Raw genomic sequence first — 22,988 nt, 5'->3', positions numbered from 1 at the left:
TAGAGTTGATCAGAAGGCTGAAGTACCTCTGCTGTGAAGACAGGCTGGGACACCTGAGGCTGTTCAGCCTGAAGAAGATAAAGGTCCTAGAAGACCTTACTGTGGCCTTTCAGTACTTAGAGGGGGCCTATAAGGGACCAAACTTGTTATCAGGACCTTTAGCAATAGGACATGGGGTGACGGTTTTTACCTGAAGGAGAGCAAATGTAAGTAAGATATAAGAAAGAAATGTTTTCCAAGGAGGGTGGTGCTCTGTACCTGGCAGCATTCAAGGCCAGGCTGGACAGAGCTCTGACCAAGCTGATCTAGTTGAAGATGTCCTTGCTCATTGCAGAGAGGGCTGGACTAGATGATCTTTAAAGGTTCCTTCCAACCAAAACTATTCTACAATTTCATTCTTGATCCCTCCTGCTTCACTGACATCTGTTTTTGTAGGAAAAATATACTATTTGCAAGTATTTTGAGAGAACCTGCTGCAAAGAGCACACTCAAGCAAGAAATTGCAATGCAGACCAAGAATTGCTAACAAGGCACCAATAGTGAGCAAGTGCCCAAGAGTTCATAAGAGGAGACTGTAGTAGTGAGCAAGTGACCACATGAGAACACACAAGGCAGCTGGTGATACAACAGCTTTCATTAGGACTGTTTTCTCTGCACTTCATTAAGGACCCCCTGACTGTCACTACTTCGCACCCACATCTCTACCATGTACCAAGTCAGGGACATGAATCACCAACCACTCTGCTGCTAAACTCTTTGTGCCACTCCATAGGGGCTCACCCACTTCCTAGTAACATCAGTGATGAAGGGCATCTAAGTTTCTATACACACCACAGCTTTAGAAAACCTCAGCAAGATCTTTTGAATGTTATTTTTCTCTCAGCTTTAGACTACAGAAGTACAGTGGAACCATGCAGCACCCTCAGAAAGGACCCTTATCACCTCAGAGGTGCCACTGCTTCAGTGCCTCTGTCAGTGATGATGCAGTAGGGCTCTGCTCTGTAATTCATCTCTCAAAGGCCACTGTGAGATAGCTGACAAAATTCTCTGCCACCCTATTCCCATAACACGGAATTCAGATCATCAAAAATAAAAGAATGTTGCAACCTCAGCTCTGGGGCAAACATGGGTTCTGAATCTTACAGAATAACGTTTTAAAATAAATTTTCCAGTTTAAACAGTAATTACTTGAGCAGATGGTAAGACTAATATGAATACAAAATTTAATTCTGCGACTGAATTTGCCAATTAAAATGACTTACTAGGACAGTATAGAAAGCCTATGTAAATTACACTGAAATGTTTTTCTTTTCATGTTCATTTTACTGAAACCAATACTATTTTATGACACCTACTAAATCTTCAGCATTGAAGTTAAATCTGATTTTGTCTCCATACTGCACTTACACTACTCCTTTTTCAAATTAAACCACGTCCTTTCATCAGAAGAGACAGGTGAAGTACCTTGACATTCTGAGCAGACATTATCATGTAACATGTTAATTTTCATTAGATATGGATGAAAAAACTTTACAAAAAAGAGCTGGATTTTAGTGGGCTGAGGGAGGAGTCTGGGGTCCATGTACCTTGCAGGGTGCCACAGATGAGAATACTGCTACCATATCATCATGCACCACACAAGAGAGTGTTACAATACTGAGGATCTTTGTGACCACAGACCTTTCAAAACCTGGGCATTGGAATGGTTTTGGGGCACAGCACCCCTTGTTCCTGCTGCTCTCCCCATCCCCAGAGGATGGTGTGGGGCAGCTGTAGAGACCTGGAGCTCACGCAGCAGAGGCAGGGGATGGTGGAGCTGTGCTGGAGGAGCTGTGCCCCAGCCACTCCTTTGCCCTGGGCAGGGCCTGTCCTGTTCAACTCCAGTCCATACTCTGCTGCTGACATACTCAGTGTCACCTGCAGACAACTCCTGCCCTTGGAAAGGGACAAATGGTGCACAAAAGGGAAGGAATGATCTGAGCTCTGGCAGTGCAGGAGCAGCACCAGGATGGGTACAGAACTCAGGAGAGGCCACAGTGCAGACATAGCTGTGCAGAGAGGGGTTCCAAACTCCCATCATGATACCATGATTACAGCCAAATTTCTGAGGGCTGGGAGTGATCACACACAAAGTCTCTCTCAAGGCTACCCAAGTGGGAGCACGTTGTTGCCAGCTCCATTGTTTTCCACCCAGCTGGGGCAGACAGCATGGAAAGGAACTGACCTGCACAATAGCTCAAGTGAGGCAGACAGATATTACAACCAGCAGATTATGATCACATCCATTTTACAAACGGGGAGACAATGGCTACATGAGTCAAGCCCATCTGACAGGATGAATCAGACACTGAATGACAGTGAGAAATTGGAAGTGCCTGGCATAGAAGCTGCTGGAATCCATCACACTGAGGCAGCTGTGTCTGCACTGAGTAAATGATTCACAAACAATTGCTCCAATCATTAAACTACTAAAAAAAGTTTGCCTTAGGATTTCCAGTTATTGATACTACTGGCAAAGTCCAAGATCAAATTTTCAGGGCTGATTTTGTTCCAAGTATCGATGGCCACTTGAACCATCAGTTACCCTAATGGAAAGCCATACATCTATTCATTGACACAGTATTTCCTCCATCTGCAGCTGCCAACTCAACTCCCCCACTGTGCAAAAGACAAATCCCCAAATAAGCAGGGAGTACAGACACAGCTAGAGGCTAGGATGTGCATTCCAGACTGTTTCAGGGGATTTATTTGTACTATGAATATCTTATCATTAGGTGCTGAATATACAGAGATCCTCGGTTGCTCATCAAAATTTCATCTCACATCAAACCAACAGGACAAAAACACTCTGAGGATCTTCCTATAATAAATGGTTTTTGCTTGGGTTATTATCTCCTTGTAGCATTCTGCTAAGCCTTGCCACTGAGAAAAATAAAGAGGATGGCAAATCGTTCTGTCCCTCTGAAAGCATGTGCTCAAAAGCAACTGTGACCTTAGGAAGAGACCACACTCAGTTGGGACCTCAGACCTCTGAATTTGGTTGAGGGCACAAAACTGTTCTCCTGCTTCTCCTCCACACACTCAACATTCTCCTTCAGGCACCTAAACAACTTCTTTCTCAGGATGAGAGACAGGCTCACTTGTAGTATTTTAATAAGATGCTTCTTGGACTTCTCATAGCGCCTAAGCAGGTTTCACTAATTCTTGGACTCACTGCAGGCCTCCTCATGGGTCAATAGTCCTCAACAACAGCAACTAGAAAAACTGAAGTGAAATATGTTTGGGGAACTGGATAAAAGTGTAATACCAACCCAAATCACTTTAAGACTATTCTCTTATCCCGCAAGGAGGCAAATAGAGCCAAAAGCAAGAACTGAAGAAATCAAATTTACTACAAAATCTTCTGGTAGATACTGTATTGTTAGAAGCTATTTGTTTACAATGCCCCAAGACCACAGTTCTATTTGCAAATCTTTGCAGATAGCACTGTGCTAAAAAAGATATGACAAATCCCAACAAAAGCTGATGGAGTCTCTGAGTGGCAAACCCATGTTCTGTTAGAACTTTATCTAATTTTACTGCCACACAACACTGTTTCCAATGTTGAACTCTGGGACATACTTCCCAGCCCTTAACTGGCACAGATATAATGACAAGAATTTAATATGGAACAGCTTCTCTTGCTGTCCTGGAGTGCCAACAACCCATTAGCTATCTTTCAAACCACAACTTTTATTTAGTTCATAGTTTGTTTAAAATTTCAAAAAATAATTATAACATGTGTTGTGTTTTCAAGGAGCCCACCTACTAGACGAAAAGTTCTGCAATCACTATTATGTGCTAAAATTATTGAATTTAGTTGAAAAGCATCCTTAAAATCAGCAATTGTAATTGTGGAGTTCAAGGAAACAACTTCTTAAAACAGATTAGAAATGAAGTGTACACAAAACACCTCTAATTAGGACTAGTTAAAATATCACCAAATTATATGCCATAGTTTTGACCCAACATCTAACTTCCTTTGTAAAATGCCATTTACATGGTAGAACATCTATTTCATCCAACAGACATGGGCTTGGAATCAGCTCAGATAAACTCATACACGTGCAGAGTCTTATTGCCTCACTTACCATCAGTGATATTTCAGCCTGAACTGAACATGTGTTTTTCCCAAAGTTACTTGCTTTTGAGCATGTGCTTTCAAAATGACAAAACAAAAAAGTGTCAGCAACCTCCCTTGTTCCTAACAGCAGAAATTACAGAGCAATTGAGTCACAGCAACAGCTTCATTTGCACTGGCACACATAACTGCCTTAATCCAGTCTGAAGGCAATTTAAATCATGCACATGTTGGATGTCACAATTAGGATTCACTAAGAACACCAACACAATAATTTATTACTGCACATGTGGCAAGAGGTAACATGTTTAGCTGCAGATTTCAATTGTATGCTTACTTTATGGGCTAATTCAACGTTATTTTCTAAAGCAGTTGCACTGATGTAATGCAGTCAGGTTTGAACTAACTTTGAGTGTCTGTATCTTGTCAGCTGCATGAATCAAAACTCTCCCAAAATGGTAAATATGAAAACAAGACCTCCTGTGCCTTACCACAAAGAGTGAAGCTCCGCTGAATTTCAAGTATTTTGTTATTTTTAGATGTTTTGCTGAATCAAACACTGCATGATCATGATGTTGCATACTGCCGTGAGTCATAATTATAAACATTATCAAGCTACAAAACACAATTCGGTGGTATTCAGTGCTGAACTAATTCATTTGTATAGTACAAATCAAATATAATGCAGAGAGACTGATGAGAGTGTTACTGAAAGTGAGCTGCCTGCTGGAGGGTGGAGAAGTGCCTTTGTTGCCTGCATGCTTTGAGGATGATGGAAGAGGAGTGATGTGGTAAAATCACTCCTGTGAAATACTGGGAATGAGCCCAACCTTCAGTGCTCAGATCCACACTGACAGAGAAATGTGAGCACACCAGCAGATCTAAGTTTTCTTCTCACCTCCTCGACAGCCTGTGAAATTGTGCCACAGGTGTTTTTGTCTGGACTCTTTCAGTGCAATGTGTCTCTCCCTCACGGCTGAAGGGAGACAGAAAGAGCAAGAACCATGGAAAAAAGCAATTCATAGTTCTTATTTTCTGTCCTTCAGAGATACCACCACTAGGTAAGAGCAAATAGCAGCTAAAACCCTCCACTTTTCAGAAATTTTCTATGTGTATGAAAACCTTGCTCAGTAAGTTGAAAAGTCTGCCCTTTTTAAATTCTCAGAAAATGAACATTTAAGGTATCATGAAACAGTTGACCTAAAATCTTTTTTCTAGAAGTTAATAGCAGAATAAGCATCCCATAGCCTTAGACAGCACCTTGATGGCTAAGAAAACATAACTTAAAAAAAAAGAAAATCTAACTTTAGAAAAAATACATATTTGAACTTGAGAAGAGCTGCAATAGTTAGAACCATGCTTCTACTAAATTTTAAAAAACATCACAACTTTAGCACTTCCATGTCTTTCCCATTTCTTGCTCCTTCACATGTAGATTTTGCTGTTTCCTGAATCATATAATAAAAACAGCCCAAGTGAGCTTCCTCCTGACAGCTGGTACATGGAATAATGTTTCAGTTAAATCTACCTTGCAGACATTTTGTCTTATATCATTAAAACATCCAAAGATATTTAACTAATATACAGAGATATTGTCCTTGTGCAGGCACATCACAGGTTTTCTGGTATGGAAGAGTCTTTAAAGCTTGGGTAATCCAACTCAGGAAAAATCAGTCTTTAAAGCTTAGGATAGAAACTTATCACCAAATAATTGATTGATTTCAAAATGACCTCAGTGTCTTTTCCTTAGGGATGGACTTCAATGCAAATTTAGTTTTGTACGTAATTACTGAGCACTCTGAGCAAAGGTTCATGACAATTTTCACACCACTTAATGAGCCTGCTATGAAACTCATGGTCTGAAATTTTGTCTAATTTTCCTAGAAGCCTGGTATGACACTCTTCGCCTTCAAGTGAGAGAAGCTTTAATTACTACAGACCCATAATTATCTGACAACTACAGAAACTATCTATTAACTAAAATTAAATCTCAACATATGGCTATAGCAAAGTGGACATTACTAATTTTTTTGGTATTTAACAGCCAGCCATCTGATTAATAACTGCATTTTCCTCCTCACTTCAAAGCAGAGAGTATTGAAGCTTGTGTCATCTCTGGGAGTTATTTAACAGAAATGAAAGACCCTGCTCTTCCCTTTCACAAGATGCCTTTTTGTCAATTTCTGTTGTCTCCTTCCCTTCCTCTCATTCCCTCCTCATTCAATTTGGTTAAATTAGAGAGGTCCTCTCCAAGTAAGACATGGAAATAATCCAGTATGAAGGTAGACAAGATAATATTAAAAAGCACTTGGGGAAAAAATTGAATTTATACCATAATCCAGAACATATATTGTATATCATCATCCTGATCCAGAGAACGCAGTGACAAACTCTCCAAGTTTAAATTTAACTCCACATTTAATTCCGAATTAACATATCATTAAGTGCTTTAAAATAGGCTGAAGAATCTAAATTAAAACACATAAACAGCCTGACCAATTGTCATTGATATTACAGTCAGATGAATCAGCAATCATTATTCCTGCTCAGGCTTGTGTAAAGTAGAGAAAGCCAAGTACCTTTCCCTCTTAAGTACCTGATAAGGCTTCTAAGTGAAACTACTCTGCAAAAAACATTTATATGAAATGTTACTACAGAATTTTATTGTCTACTTGTCTGAAAAAAATTATTTACTTTTTTTATACATTTTTTGGTCTTATTTACTGATAAAAATAATTATATCTACTTGCCAAACTTACAGAACTTTAAAACTGCAAAAGGACCTAAAACTACCACTTTCTGACACCTGGAACAAGTCAGTTACCTATCATTTTCTACAAACACTTCTCAAGGTCAGATTGTGAATACCACAACAATTTTTGATGTGTCATCGTGGAAACACTCAATAATCCATTAAAAATATAGAAATCTGAACATTAACTTGTTGCACTGATACTTTAAGATTTTAGCATTTGGATTTTTCATATCCTGTACTGCATTAGTGTATAACTCTGAACTCCATATAGACTATTAGTTAATTCTCTTCATATTTTGGTCAGACAAAACAATCCTTCTAGGCTTGAGATCCAAGGACACCACCTGCCTCAAGCCCCAAAAAGTACAAACAAAAGTGAATTGGAGGAGAGGGAAGCAAACTGGGGGAATATGACTTCATTACCTGAAGCTGTAATTGGAGGATTAACACCTGATATGCTAATAGACCAAACTTCTATCTGTCTGAAAAACCTGTGACTATTGTCCATTTTGGGTGCAGTCCCTTGGGGAGGCTTCATCTGTCCCCAATGTGCCTGAAGGCCCTTCATTAAATATATCTGTTTTTCTTCTTTTAACTTTGTCTGGCCTCTGTTTCTAGGCAAGTCCAAAATAGGCATCAGCAGTTGATACCCTTGGTCAAAAGGGAATACATTTAAATTTAAATCCAAACTTACAGAACTGAATTGTGCAGTGCTTGCTCCAGATAATAAGTATTTCACCTATTTATTAACTGCAGTTTTAGTGTTTGATAGGTCAGATATATCCTAGGTTGCCAGAGTAATCTAAAGAGATGCATTTATTAAATTTACCAAATATATCTATGAAGTGGGATGTGGCCTCTTCTGATGCCTTTTATGCTCTTTTTCATACACATGATCTAAAAGTAGGAAGCAGAACAGACCAAGAACTGGAACCCTGCCCAGGCACCACTATTCAGAAAAATGCATTTTTCAGTGAAGTTGGGTATATGAGAATCACAGGCAGGAGAAAGCTGCATTGATGACAGATCATTTGTAATCCCATGTGCATGGGAACTGACAGAACATTACTGCAACATCTCCATCAAGCCAGCAATTCTGTTAAATCACATATCCTCTGTAATTTTTTCCTTTTTTATCCCAACAGTAACAAAGAAGAACAGCACAGATACTCTTGACCATAATAAACAGCTGTGAATTTTCCCTCTGCACTTCTGGAAAGCAAGCTATGCTTCAAAACAAAATTTTGTACACCATTGGCATTAGAGGCTTATTTTGCCATCCCCCTCAGGATACTCTGCCCACAGTGATGCAGTTCAGACTTTAGTGTTTAAATCCCTTTGGATAACAATTCCAGAGACTGACACACTAGCTCTGGAATATATTATATATAAAACTTTATTACCTTGTGCTAATATAACCAGTCTGTAACTGGTTGTCAATGGAGACTTGCAGTTTGCCAGCAGGTAAGAATTAGGATGATTCCTTTGTTTCTTTCACAGTCCAAGATCTCCTACTAGGAATCTGATCTTAGAGTGAATCACACAGAATGACACAATTGTGTTTCCAAAACATTTTAACTGGGAAAAGAAAATCTATCATTCAACAGCACAAATGAAGCAGAAGATGTTGGAATGTTTGTGATCCCACAATTTTGGGCTGCTTCAGTAGTCGTGGACATTATGAACTTGATTTAGGATGACATATTTATGAAAAAATACACACATCTATTCAGTGTATCAAAAAAATCTCCAATAGTTCAGTATAATGAAATTCCTGTAAGCAGGCAACATTTTATAAAGCCAGAGCCTCCCCTCTGACTGGAGCTATGCATTTGGAAAGTCACCTGCTCTCAGTTCATATCTGAAAGCTGGACAACTGGAACACATTTTCAGACTTTGGTTATTTATCCAAAAAAATCCCCCAAAAAGCGATTAAATTTGCCGTGTGCTGAACTAACATATGAGCTCCTCAAAGCCTAACACTAGAAGCAATTATCAGGAAATACTAAGGAGAAAGGCTGAGAAGCCATTCTGTTTCATAAGTCAAAGCAGACTTTAAAAAAGTCTTTAAAAAGAAGATGTTGGTTCAGGCTTTAAAGAGAACATGTTGGTATCACCAGATGCCTCATCTGCATCATCTCAAAACTGAGTGCTTGGCTTTAGACTTTCACTGAAGACACAAAAGAACAGGAAATCAACCGGATGTTTATGAGAAAATCAGTAGCTATAAGGTAATCCTGGCCTATAATGCTTTTTAAAATCAAATATATCCAGTATGCCAATTTAAAATATTATACACAGTCCTTTAAATGCAACATTTTCATAGAATTGTAACCCTACTCCTTGCAGAAACAAGGCTCTCCAAGACAGAATTTCCCAGTCTATTGTATTCATGACACCAGAAAATGACTGGTGATTAAGAAGAAAACCTGATCAAATCCACATGTATCCAATAAAATAAGAAAAAATAGGAAAGAATACAACCAATAACTGGACAATTATTCAAAGTCTAATGCATTTTTTGCCATTGTGCACAAGGTGACTGTAGATTCTTCCAGAGGGGTATCAAAAGAAGTTGTTAAGTGGACACTGTCACAGCCTCAACCTGTTGCCACTGTGAGCCCAGAGTGGTCTCATGATCATGAACTCCCTGTGGGATCTGTAGTGGGGATGGCAACTTTCTATTTAAAGAGAAGTGTCTATGAAAAAATACTTCAGGCTAAAGTAACGGAAAGGTCACAGAATAAGGTCAAGAAGGATCTATCAATGCAGGGCAGACTGCTCCGACCATCAGCTCCTGAAAAAAAGCCAAGGTAACAACTTTAAGCCTCTCCTGCAAATACATGAATTATTTAGAGTGAAAGACTTAAATACTCACTGATATGAGTATTCTGAGATGCTCAGAAAATTTAAAAATTACGTTGTTTATGATTTAAAAGTCCACGATTATTATCAGTTTTCAGTTCTAACATGTGGATCATGAGACCAAATTTTGTAAAGGTGCAAGTGAAACAGAACAGCATTATTCAAACCAAAGGAAAATATTCTCTCAATAAACTTAGTCACTTCTATTGACTTTTTATTCTGAGTATATTTCTGAACTGGAAAACAAGATGTCCCATATCTTTCCTTTAAGAAAAAGCCACCTCAATCCAAAGCCACCTGAAGTAATTTATCCTTTTTCCAGTATCTGTGTGCCCTGGAGGGAACTGGCTCTTTTACTCACTGAAGTCATGCTCACAATATTTATGAGATGGAAAGAGGGCTTGTGCACACAAAAATCAGGATTCATGTCTTTTCTGGAGAACATCAGTGCCCATGAGAGCACACAATAGCCCATTTAGCTATAAAAAGAAGGGGAGGATATAGTACACTGCTAATGAAAGCACTTCAGAACATCAGCGTCAGTGATGTGCATTTATATCTATTTGAATCATCTACAATTCTCCACCATTTCTTTGACAGTTAAATAAATCTGACAAAAAATAAGAGATGCTTAGAGAAAGAAAATGTTGGATTTATTTCCAGGATTTTTTCCCCTTCTCTCCTACGCTGAAGCAAAGGTCATATCTTACTAGCAAACAGAATTGAGCCTCTTAAAAATACTTTTTCACTGTGAGGGTGACCAAACACTGGTAGTTGGCTCTGGGTGGCATTGCTTTAGCAGCAGGAATGGAGCAGATGTCCTCCATCCTCCAGAGGTTCTGTCCAACCTCAGGCATTCTGTGCATCTGTGACATTGGCTGATTCCCTACATAAATGTCACACATCACCTTGCTCCAACAAATGGCATCTTATTATTTATCGTATTTAAATAATTGCAAGAATATTTTATAGAGATAACAAAGTGGCAAAATGGATAGCTTAGTCAAAGCCATAGGCTTGTAATGATTAAAGAAAAAAGCACCACTTGGGAAAAAGAAAAGCTTCAGAGTGTGTGTGTATATATGTATATGAATTAGTCAAATGCTTTAAAAACCAATGTCCTTGGGTGGAAAAGGTCTTAATTGCTTATCAGGCTCTCCACCTGGGCCATATGTCAATATTTAAGCATACAAAATCTATCTCAATGTTGCTGTGGAAAGTTTAATACAGAATTCATTTGCTTTTGTGGAAGGACTCTGCTATGTTTAACCACTGATGCAACAATATATATTTTGCTAGAATCCTAACAAATCATCTTTTTGACTGAATACTATAGGCCTTCAAGGGAGAATATTAAAAGTCAATAACCACTTCACAGAAAATTCAAGCTTTTCTTTGAAAAGCTGAGGTTACTGGATACATATAAATGTTTCAAATCAATTATGGGGAGAAAACACAGGTGTAGTTAGTACTGGAAGTCACTTCAGCATACCTGTGCAAATACACATTCTCCAAAGGCTGCTTTTGACTGCTTGTTCCAGTTGCATTACACTTATAGCACAAAGGGCAGAGCAGGAGGGCAGGAGCATGGGCTTGTATGAAACTGCCCAGACACATCAAACAGGCTATTTAAAACTAGAAGGCAGGTTTTACAGAACCTTTGGTAAGACCTACATACTATTGTCCTACTTGCACAAACTGTTTAAACTTTGCTGAGAAGTTTCTCTGTGGTGTAGATATCAACAAATCTCAATGGCATACTTGCTGTCACAGAAAAATGTGCTGGTTCCAAAGAGATGAGGGTGGAAATTCAACACTTCTGCTTTGGCAAAGATGATGCTTTGTTGTACCCAATATTGAACACTCCCCTACACAGTTCTAGCCAAGTGCCTGGGGCAATTTAAAAATGACAATTCCACTGATCTCCAGAATGGAAGAAAGTATAAAACTGAACAGAAATTGTCCAACTTTCCTCAGCTATGGGTTTTTGAAACTACTGCAAATGCTCACTCTATTTACAGCCTGGATGAAGCACATTAGTCAACTAATGCAAAACCCAACTGCTCTGATGATGAGCACCACTGGTGACTATTCTTTATTTTTCTCTCTGCCAGTTCACTGAACACAGTCTGTCTCACAGATAAATTGTGGAGTGCTAATGCATTTACCCATGCCTCAACAACACTGTTTTACTTTATCAGAAAAAAAAAATAAATTAAGGCATTATAAGCACTCTAATGTACGACATTACATTATCAATCAGATGCAACCAGTATTTTTGCCTCTAGTTTTAGAGGAAGACTAGAACTGGTTCCTATTAAGCAGCCTAGAGCTGCCACCTCTACAAACTAAAAGTAATTTCAAGAATTTTCTTGTCTAACACTCTCAAATTGAGTTACAAGGTAATTACTGTTCTTACTTGATATGAACTGCACCATTCTGTATGATCCCATTACAATACTCTGGTAAACCTTTAAATAAACTTTTGACACAGTCGGTGTAAGTCAATTACCCTTTATTATTCTGATACCTTGATAGTGCAACCCAACTTCAAATAAAGGTTCAGAAATCCCAAGTATTGCTTCAACATCTTCAACATTTTTGAAGGTGGAATTCTTACCATCAGATAAATTTTAAGACAGAATGACAAGGAAGAGTTACAGAAAAAAAAGACACTGAGAAGTCCCATTGCAGTCTGACAGACATTACATATTCAAAACAGCATTTTAAGGGAGAGGAAGAAGAAAATCATAAAAGGAACAGCACCAAACAAGACAAGACACAGATTTTGCTTTTGCAAATGTTTTGGTTTTGCAGTATCAGTCCCCAGACCACTCTGGTTGTGGTTTTGAACTGTCAGCCTGTGGCAAGAAACGAATACCATTAAACCTCTTAAGAAGGATACCACAGAATGACTGGAAACAGCATCCTAATTCAACTCACGGAAAAATGCAGAAAGGCTGTGGATTGACTACAGGTCAAAATTACAAGCTAGAAACAAATAATCAAAACTCAGTCTAATAAATGCTGACAGACCAGGGCCAGCTGAGGAAGTGCTAACTTTGCCCTCCACTCAGATAGGTATTGGGCCTGATGATTAAAGAGGAAGTGTTAAAGGAAGTCTTCAGACATCTTGAGTCTGCAGCTGCTTCTAGAAACACTTACAAAAATCTTCAAAGGAACTTGCAAGGCAAATGTCAAGAGGCAAATGTCTCTTGTTTCAAATTTTGTCATGCTAAGCTGGAGCACACAAATGTTTAAAATAGCACCTGACCCACAGTACACTACATATATCTGAAAGCAGGCACTGATTTGGGGTCAGCCTGGGTTTGCCTTCCCTTCTACACAAGAAATGTATGTGTGGCAGAACAACAGGACAGGTAGAGTGGAACAGGATAATAAAATAACAACAGCTTGATTTTATTTGTCAAGGGACAGTTGAAATAATCTTCTTTTACTTATTGCTCATAACTGAATGCTTCTGAGCTTAGGTACAATACTGCTGTGGTGTTACTACAGTGCTTAATATTTCCTCAGTGGTGGGCTAGAAAAGTTGAAGCTGAGGACATCAATTTGGAAACAAGAATTAGAAATTCAGATCACTGCCTACCCACATGACTGATGCACAAAGCTCTGACGTAGTTTCTGATTCAGAAGCCATGCCTGCTGTGCCACTCTCTGCAATAAATTGCCTTTTACATAGATGGATAAGCAATCTAATCAAATAAGGATTTAAAGCAGGACGTGCTCGAAGGAACTGCTGATTTTGCTTAAAGCCTACTATTGCTTTTTCTGGATTTCCGTACATGTTAAATAGTATCTGAGATTTATCAGAGAGAAAAGGTGAATACAAACACCTAGGCAGGCAAATAATGTGCTCAGATTTCTTTTTGTGCCACTCTCCTATTCATGGGGCATACTCCTGCTCATAAGAAACTCCATTCATCACCAAGAATTACATCAATTGCCAAAAGTGACCTCTTTTTAAATACATTTGCATCACTGTCCCTTGTGAAATCATTTGCAGCCAGAATGCCAGTCTCCTACCCAAATGACCTGCTTATTTTTTCCAAGTTTTTCAGAGCAACCATGGTCAGGTGACCTCTTTCTGCAACTCTCAGACTGGCTCCTTTTCCTCTGCCCCAACATGAACAAGAGACAGCCAGCAATATCCTTTCTCACACATCTGGAATTTGCTTCTACATTACAATGCCTGAAACCCTTATGGGGCATTTGCACATTAGACATTGGTCAAATGCTTAGGATGAAAGCCCTCACTTAAATTAAGTGCTGTTTTCTACCCTCTGGAGTGCTGTGTCTTCCAACTATCTATATGCTCCTATGACACCCACTGTTAAAGCACATCAGCTGGTGATGGACACCTGCAGGTAAGGACTAAAATTCTGTTAAATTTTACCCTAAATTCCCACCATCATCTTTTCTGGACTTACAAAAATAACAAGAAAAGTCTGCTCTTAAAAGGCATAAGAGCCTGTTTTAAGCATAGAAGCTGGATTTTTTATTTTGGATTTTGCACATTATAACAATGGCTGTAAGCCTGCCTTTTAAGGTAGGAACTTCAAACATGACCTGTATTTTAAGGAAATTCCAAATGTCCAACAGCTAGATTGTGATTTATCAGATTAACTGTACAAAAATAGGTCATAATATTTTTAGCAAGAGGAAAAATAGAGTGAAAAACAGCACCACATTATCTGTAAGAAGAATTAAACCCATGGGACAAATTCATAGCAAACTGGATTGCATTTGTATTGCTGCTTATAGTGTTACTTGTTTGATTCAGGGAAAAACTACCTTTGTCAGAGCTCTGTTATCTAAAGCAAAGATTAGCCATTCCTCAAGGTAAAAACTTCTCATGAAGAACTCTACAGTAGAGTGGAACAAGAAACTAAAACTATAATCAAGAAAGAAAATGAACTAAAACTATTTTCAACCATGTCTTCTTAGATGTAATTTATTAGTTAGACACTCTGTGTGAGATGTTCTTACCTCGTTTATTTTTCAAATTTTCTACTGACTCAGACTTTCTAAGTCAATGGTTCCAACAAAAGGTATTTAATCAAACATCTGTCTTTTTACTGAGAGTTGTAGTATTTCTTGGGAATGCTACAAAGTGAGGTTTTATTAGAAGTTTACTTCTCCACAGATTTTGCAGCTGTAAAAGATGTCCTTTTCCATGGGTTTAGGAAGAGTACAGAGACTAAGAAATTCAGTAATTACAGAAGAGAATTTGAAACAGGCTGATCAGAGTGAGAAGGCCCATTGCATGAGAATGAGCTCTGCAAACTTCATTAAAACCAACATGTAAAACAAAGTTTGGAGACAATATTCTCAACAAGAAGAACACTGATACTGAAAGACACTGCATTATGGAAAACTATTTTATCTAGATCTGATGTTTTACCTAGAAAAGATAGTACTTTAATATGTGTTGCTTAGGAACTCCCAATTATAAGAACTTTGTTTTAATTGCTTTAAACTTTGCAATGCATCGAACAGTTTTTAGCACAGGCTAAACCACAAAAAGAAAAAAAATTAAGGTAAGGAGAAACTGTTCAAGAGACTGTACCAAACATTTTCTTTGTGATTTCTTAGCTGCTCTCAACTTATTAGGAAAGAATTCTTAATAATTTTAGGCTCTTTTTTGCCCCTAAAAATTAGTATTACATTTGAGATTAGGAGTCAGATTCTTGTAAACAACTCAGCAGTTACTAGACTTTTGGTCTTATGCCACTCCAAAGATTCTGGAATTCTTGTTCCACTTCAGTATATAGAAAGGAGAACAAAATTTACAAGAACATCCTCAGCAACAAGCATTAACATTACCAAGAATAGAAAGAAGAAATTGAAGTTTGAAGCAAAAACCCCAAGGGAATTATAGCAGTGCAGAAAAGAAAACCAACTGAGTATCTCAAAGACCTCACAGTACTGACATCTTCTTTCTACAGAAATGATATGCTTTCAAATTATCAGTAAGATGTTGTTCCTCCCTGAATGACTCTACATCCACAGACTGAGACTGTTGATTGTGCCTTATAATTGTGGAGCACAGAAACACACAGTTAAGGACAATTACTAACTAGATATCTTCTGGCTGCCTCCCAGTTCCTTCCACTATTTCTTGATCTCATTTCCAGCCCTCTCAAGCAGCAGCATATCTCTGTCATAACTCATACTTTGGGCAAATGAATCCATCACTATTCCCTGTCCATCCCTCCCTGTGTCTTAAATGCATCCTAATCCTTACTGCAGTGCCACACCTCCCTCCCTCCTGTTTTGAAGAAATCAATGACTTATTTATTCAGCTGAACCTGGTTACTAGTGAAATTAATACATTAACTGCCACTTACTGCCCAACTTGTGCAAAAATGACCGTCCCATCTCTGACTTTTACATTTAACCATGTGTTATTTTTCTTAAAGACAAACATTAGCAGTGTGATGTCCAAAACTGAGTGCATCTGCCTTGCTGCAGTAGCAGCAAATGGCAAAGTGTGAGTGCTGTACTGGAGATCTCTGTGCTGCAGCAATGCCACAGCCAAGGGCAGGAATCTGGATGGAAGGAAAGGCCATTCTCCCTCACAGCTATCTGCCATTACAGCTCTCAGGGAAAAGGCAAACACAGGTCTGTTGCTGCCGGATTCATCCACAGTCCAGCTTGTATGCTGGAAAAAATGGGAGGAGCAGAGATATCAATTTGATAACTAACCAAGAACTAAAATGCATGACACTGGGATACTGCCAAGTTGATACCTACACTCTTCTCAGATCCTTGGCTCTGCAACCAATTTTTGAGCTGTGGGATTTCCAAATGGTCTGTATCATGTAAATACTTACCAGGTAAATTAAATATCCAAAGGATAGGGTTTGCCTAAATCTCATTGTCTATTGCTGCATCCCTATAGCACAGAAGGCTCCAAATGTCAATTAACATATTTCAGGGAAGACATTTACAGCAGTATTATGATGCCACAGAATGGGATATAGAGGATTTGTCTTCCAAGGGTTCATTATAATTTAATTCAACATTTAAGAATATTGCCAGGCTTACTCTTCTATTTTTCAGCTGAGGAGTATATCATTAAGAAAAGTGAGATAATGTATTTTTGCTTTTGGTGGTAATTTCTCATCACAGAAATATATGTCTTTTTCTACATTAGTAGTTTGCATACCAACTTCATCCTGGATCTCCTCTGCCACAGCAGGCACGTTGTAGAGGAAGGAGAGAGACTGGTTCATGCGTTCATATATCACACGTAGATGTGTCATAACCTATGGAAACAAAAGTATTCAAAGGAGGGGGATACTATGGATAATTTGAAATTATCACAAATTTCACAGATTATAGGAAGCAAGACCATTTTCACTTGTGCAGGAATAAGATTTCAATATGCTCTATGTATCAAAACTGTCAAACCTATTGCAAAACTCACCTATCTCCTACAGCTGCTAAAAAATACCATTCTAGATGCTCTTCCATAGGCACCTGAAATCCCATGGAAATGCAGTAATTTAAAGTAGGAGTTTACATTTGCTGTGGGGCAGAACATGCACACAAGCAGCTATTGTGGCAGAAATCCACAGCTTCGTTCTTCTTTCAGCAAAGTTTACATTTGCCCCTACCCGTAAGTTTTCACATAACATGTAAACCAAGTGAGGCACAGTGACTGCTGCACCAAAATATTTCAGGTGTTTGGATTTATTTATTTATTTACTTCCTAATCCAAATACTGTGAAAAGAAACAGCTCTCCAAAGAAAAAGAAAAAAAAAGGCAGCATTTACAAATTGCAAATATTTCAGCTGCAAACAAAAATATTTCCACCCAGAAGCATTACTGCATCCTCTCATTTGATTACAGCTCTATTGCCTCAAGTGCCCTCACATTGTTATGGGCTGAGTTATGACATCATATGGTATGTGATGTGATCATATGATATGATATGAGCTCCCCCAGACTGCTATCACCTTTCTTCAGTAGAAGGAGAAACTGAAGTGCATCTTAAAAGACTGACAAGATAATTAGGCCTAACAAGTAAAAGGAGTTGCAGACAGCAATTTTAGTGAAATGGCAGCATGATTTCTTCAAATCTAAGTACTTATGCTGTTGAATAAAATATTTTGTTTTGAATTTTTCACTGAAAAACATTTCACAAACAGATCTCCCAGGCCACATTTCTCCAACCATCTGACCAATTCTAGACACAGAGATGCTATATCAATACTCATTCCTACAATGACATGTTAGACAATACACTGCACTTCTTGTATTTATACATCAGTTTCTATTCTTCACTAGTGCTGCCACACAACCTGCACTCTGCAAAATTCCATTGATTTTTGTCATTAAATAATCCAATGAGACTTGGAAAAAAAAAGTTATAACAGATGCTTAAGACAAGGCAAAGACACTAGTCACTGCAGAAGACTTTTAGAAGTGTGCATTCCTCATTCCAGCAATTTTAAGACAGCACAATATCAATGTACACATCTGGCTGAAACAGATGTTTGAAAATCTAATCTGCCATCCAGGGAGGTACATGGTTTTGATTTTTCTTTTAGTGATGTCAGTCAATTGAAAAATTGTGGCTGGAACGGTGCCTGCTACTGAATCCTACAGAGGGAACAGCAGCAGATTCCACAGATTCCAGCACACTGTTTTTACATCTTATCCATTGTGACTCCAATTTTAAATGCTGTTTTGAAAGCCAAATACATCCTCAATTTTGGGTGTTTTCTTTCTGCTTGCTTTCCCTCTATGATTTATGAAGAAAAGATAAAAGATGTTCCAAAACATATGCATTGAGGACCATAGTAACATTCAGCAGTTAAATGCCATGAAGGACAGTGTCTGTTTTAAAAGAACACATTAAACTTGAGTGCATCACAGTAATCACATTTATAGACATTACAAGTCCCTCTGCAATGACTATAGAAAGGTTGGTCACAGTCAGATGGCTACACCACTTCTGATTCTGCCACTTCAGCTGAGAGAAGCACAACCATGTGCTGTTGTGAAATCTAATACTGATGTTTTTCCAGAAGTATTATTTACCAAAGCACTAACAAAGGGTCTCAGCGTTAATGCTCTGGAAGGCTCCTCAGAGCATGCCCATGACTGACTCATGGTCCAGATAGACAAAAAAACCTGTATTCAGTTCTTCTCAGAAGAAAAATCATACCCACATTACTCTATCACTTTGCCTTAATCTTCTGATGGAAAACAGATTGGTTCTGTTTTTTAAAGCTGTCCATGGAAAGGAGATGGGTATTCTATAAAAATTTCCCAATAGTTATGAACTAACACAACCTCACTAACCATCAGTGGGGATTACCTGAGATCTGATTTGGGCAGCTTTCTTTGGGTCCACCATGCGGACGTGTTCGAAGTGTTTGAGAGTGTGCTGTCTGTCCTTCTGCTCAGCACGCACATACTTCTTCAGCATGTTGAATACATGACGAGGCTGCAGGGAAAGGAAAAGAACAAAAAAATTCATTTAGAATGACACATGTTTTCATTTCTTGCACTGGAGATGTATCCCAAGCCAAAAGCCCTTGGTACTATCTTCTGAAGGCAACTCTGACTACTATAACGAAGATCTTCTCAATTGAACACCATCAGGCTGCACCATTAAATAGTAGTTGTAGGCAGTAGATAATGTTCCTGAGAAGGGTGTTCATATTTCTATGTTTCTATGAATAACCAATCCCCAGACTTGACTGCAAAACTTAAGGAAAAAAAACCCAACACAACGTTCCTGCCCTGTCACTATTGCTACACCACCAGGTACAGAACATACACATCCAGAACACACAACTGACTGAAAACCTGTAAGAAAAAAGAGACATCTGCCCAGTTTTCTGAAGTTTCTCAGCTTACATGCCAGATTTTGCAGAAATATGAAGTCTATTGCAAATAATATTAATTAGTAAAACCTACTGGATATATGCCTTCAGACACATGATTGAATACCGAGAAAGAGAAGAGAAGAGAAGAGAAGAGAAGAGAAGAGAAGAGAAGAGAAGAGAAGAGAAGAGAAGAGAAGAGAAGAGAAGAGAAGAGAAGAGAAGAGAAGAGAAGAGAAGAGAAGAGAAGCAGCTGAAGGGAACTTGAAAATATACACAGTGATGGCAGAGCACTGAAGGCTAAGACGTATTCCTAGGTACTTTCCTGCTCTTCCTGCACAATAATACAGTGCCAAAACAGGACGTGATCTCCAGCATCCAACTAAAACACCCATTTTTAACTCTGAGATTGTATGGACTCTGGAAATGCAGTCCAACTTCTCTCCATTCCCACTTGTGGTGCTGTGCTTGTGCATCCTACCTGAAGCTGCTGAGCAGTGGGAGGGAACAGAAAGATGACCTTACTGTGCAGCAGATTAAAGAATGAACAGAAGTGATAAAGAGCCTGTCTAGGCACTGACAGTGACACAGGGAAGAAGGTATGGAAGTGACAAAAAAAGTGTCAGAAGCTCTGTGCACAGCTTTCCAAAGCAGGAAGAGCTGTGGGTGAAGGTGAAGTTTTAAGAAGATTTAGATTCATGGACAAATATAGAGCCTAAACTGATTTAACATTTGCACAAGAGATGAATTCTAAGATATGGAGTCCAAAGATTTCAGAATCTCTTCAGTTAAAGAGAAGCAACAGATTAAAAAATGTCTGAGGAAAGCAAACCAAAGGTTATTTGAAAAAGAGATGTCAGACAGAAATAGAGATATGAAGCCATATCCTGCCAGAGAATTAAACTTAGTGTCTCCATTGCTGAAATCTCACTCATGAGAGAAATAACTCAAAGTCCCCAAAACCAAGTACTCTCAGATGAAGTTGTAAGAAACTGCGGACAAATGCTGGAAAGTGAGTAATCCTCAGAACCTTGTGGGAATGGCCAAACAACTGAAATGTCAAGTGTAAAGCTCTATTGAAATGAAGGCTAAAATACCAGAAAGTTTAATATCAAGAAGAAAATTTTGAAGACAGAAAATTTTGCTACCTTTCCTGACAATTCAACTTTTCTTGTCCCCAAGACATGTCCAGGTAACAGGCTAGGGCATGTTGATTAGTCAGGAATAATATGGGTACTGTGTACTCCAAAACTCTGGACTGGCTGGCAAGAAGCTTAAATCCAGTCTCATGGCACACACTATTCAGGCAAATGCAGCAAAAAAGACACACCTAATAAGATGTGAACATACCTATTATTTTAAGCACATACTCTAACATCATTTGCTCCCATCAAACTCACTCCAAAGCTCCCCCTTCTCAGCAGATTCAAACATCTTTTTTTATCTACAACTGAGATTGATGGTGGTCCTTCTTACAAGCTATTGTAACCATCCAGCAGATGTGCTCATGTCTTTGGGTATTTTTTAGTTCTTAATTTAAAACCCCATTTATGCTGGAGAATGTTGTCAAAGTACTATTTTATATATCTTTCCTGAGTACCTGGGGACTTGCATGCATTCAATACCTGTGACAGGTTCACAGACAATGTATCTGGGCTACACAGACTACCTAGGGTGACAATGCACCATTAAGAACTAATGTTCTACCTAGAACTGTAGAGAATATGCCTTGCCTCTTATTTGAAAGATGAGTCACTCTGTGGTCTTGTATATGAGATCTAAAATGCCCATAATCCAGTTTCTAGCAATTTATAAATAAACATGCAGATATCCCTATACTGATCCTAATCTATGTCAGATTTTAAGTAATAATAATAAAATATTGAATAATAATAATAAAACAGCGCTGTTTCATTGGAAAATGAAACATCACGTGTAGTTTGCATGGCTAAAATCTCTCCTCATGGGAAAAAAAAAAAATCTCTTCGTGTGGAAATCCAAAATATTTACTACAAAGAAACCACACTAAAACCATTAGAAAGCAGGTCTGTGTATTGAAAATACAGCTTCCTGGCTTTGTGCCATGGAACTTCCAAGGGAAATTCAAAGCTGACTTGTCATTTTGATCAAAATTCACTCTAAATCACAGAGGAAACTTTCACAATGCTATTTAACCTTGTCTTTAGAGAAAAATCAATCATCAGTCCCTTCCAATTACTGCTCTTGCAATGTGCAACAATTGCTTCTTTTCATTCACTGTTCTGAAGGCCTTGTGTATCATATTCAGTACATATTTCACTTGCTACATTATTAACTTGCAGGTCATGTTTCATCACGGAGAAGTAGCTCATTTTAGAAACATTCAAGAAAAGCTGAACTGGTTGAGTGCAAACACTTATTTATGGGCAAGACAAATAAATCCCTATCCAGATACCTATTCTTTGGAGTTAAAGATGCCTTCTCATAATTTCTACTAATTTGCAGCAAAACATGTTATCTCACACATCAAAATCACATTGCTGTAATGGTGCCCAAGACTTACATTTGCCTCCCTCTTAAGGACTCCTCTGGTGACCAAATAAAATGAAAACCATTTGATTCAATCTCATTATTTGTTTTTCACTATTTCAACTTACTGAGAACTTTGACAAATTAAGACAAATTTTATTTCTGCTCACTATTTTAAAACTCTTAATTCTAAATATAACAAACCTGCCAGGGTTTAAAACGACACTCTGGAAAATGGATTAGCTGACCACATTTCTTGAAATCTAACTTTCTATTAAAACAGAGCTGAAATCCATGCTATTTCACAAAAAAACCTACAAAATTAAGTATATGTGAAGAATTCCACAGCTGGAAATTAATAGGTTTGGAGAAGCAGAGCTGAAGGGTGGAGTATTAGAGCAGGACTGCTGTTTCCTGCTGCACAGGAGGATTTTTATCACCAATTCAGCAGCAACACTTTGGCCTGCCTCCAGCTGCATATTTCCACAGCAACCTCCTTCCACTCAGGAAATGCTTTGAGCTCCCCAAACTCTGAGACACCGAGCATGGGCCCCCCTGCAGATTCCTATTCCCTGTCCAAACAGCCAAACCAGACTAGTTTCAAACTGCCCTGTGCTCTCTCTGTGAACAGGCACTGCTCCCAAGAATAACAGGTACCAGAGTAAGTTCTGAAGAACAAGAAAACATGGAAAAAAAATCAGATGGATTAATCTACATTACAGGGTTGATGTTAATGATCCTGCTCTTCTAAGCAAGAATTTCTATTTCAGTAAAATAGTGCTGAATTAGGGGAGAGGCATTTATACTGATTTGAAGGATTATATGCTCACTTTAATTCATGTGCAAAGTAAAGAGGTTAATTAATTACCTCTCAAA

The 22,988-nt window shown here is 38.4% G+C and overlaps 1 protein-coding gene across 4 annotated transcripts in view; it reads right to left on the bottom strand.

The window, feature by feature from the left end:
• APP (amyloid beta precursor protein) overlaps positions 1 to 22,988 on the bottom strand; it is a 202,068-nt gene that overhangs the window by 25,157 nt on the left and 153,923 nt on the right. For all 4 annotated transcript variants that reach the window (XM_074536151.1, XM_074536150.1, XM_074536153.1 and 1 more), the window contains 2 exons: positions 19,094 to 19,222; positions 16,933 to 17,032 (listed from right to left, as the gene is read on the bottom strand). In XM_074536151.1, coding sequence (XP_074392252.1) covers positions 16,933 to 17,032; positions 19,094 to 19,222 — 229 coding nt within the window. The remainder of the gene's footprint in view (positions 1 to 16,932; positions 17,033 to 19,093; positions 19,223 to 22,988) is intronic.

This window comes from Zonotrichia albicollis, chromosome 2 (assembly GCF_047830755.1).
Source record: "Zonotrichia albicollis isolate bZonAlb1 chromosome 2, bZonAlb1.hap1, whole genome shotgun sequence".
NCBI lineage: Eukaryota > Metazoa > Chordata > Aves > Passeriformes > Passerellidae > Zonotrichia > Zonotrichia albicollis.
The sequence above is the reverse complement of the archived record's forward strand: the minus strand, read 5'-3'. Positions and strand labels throughout refer to the sequence as shown.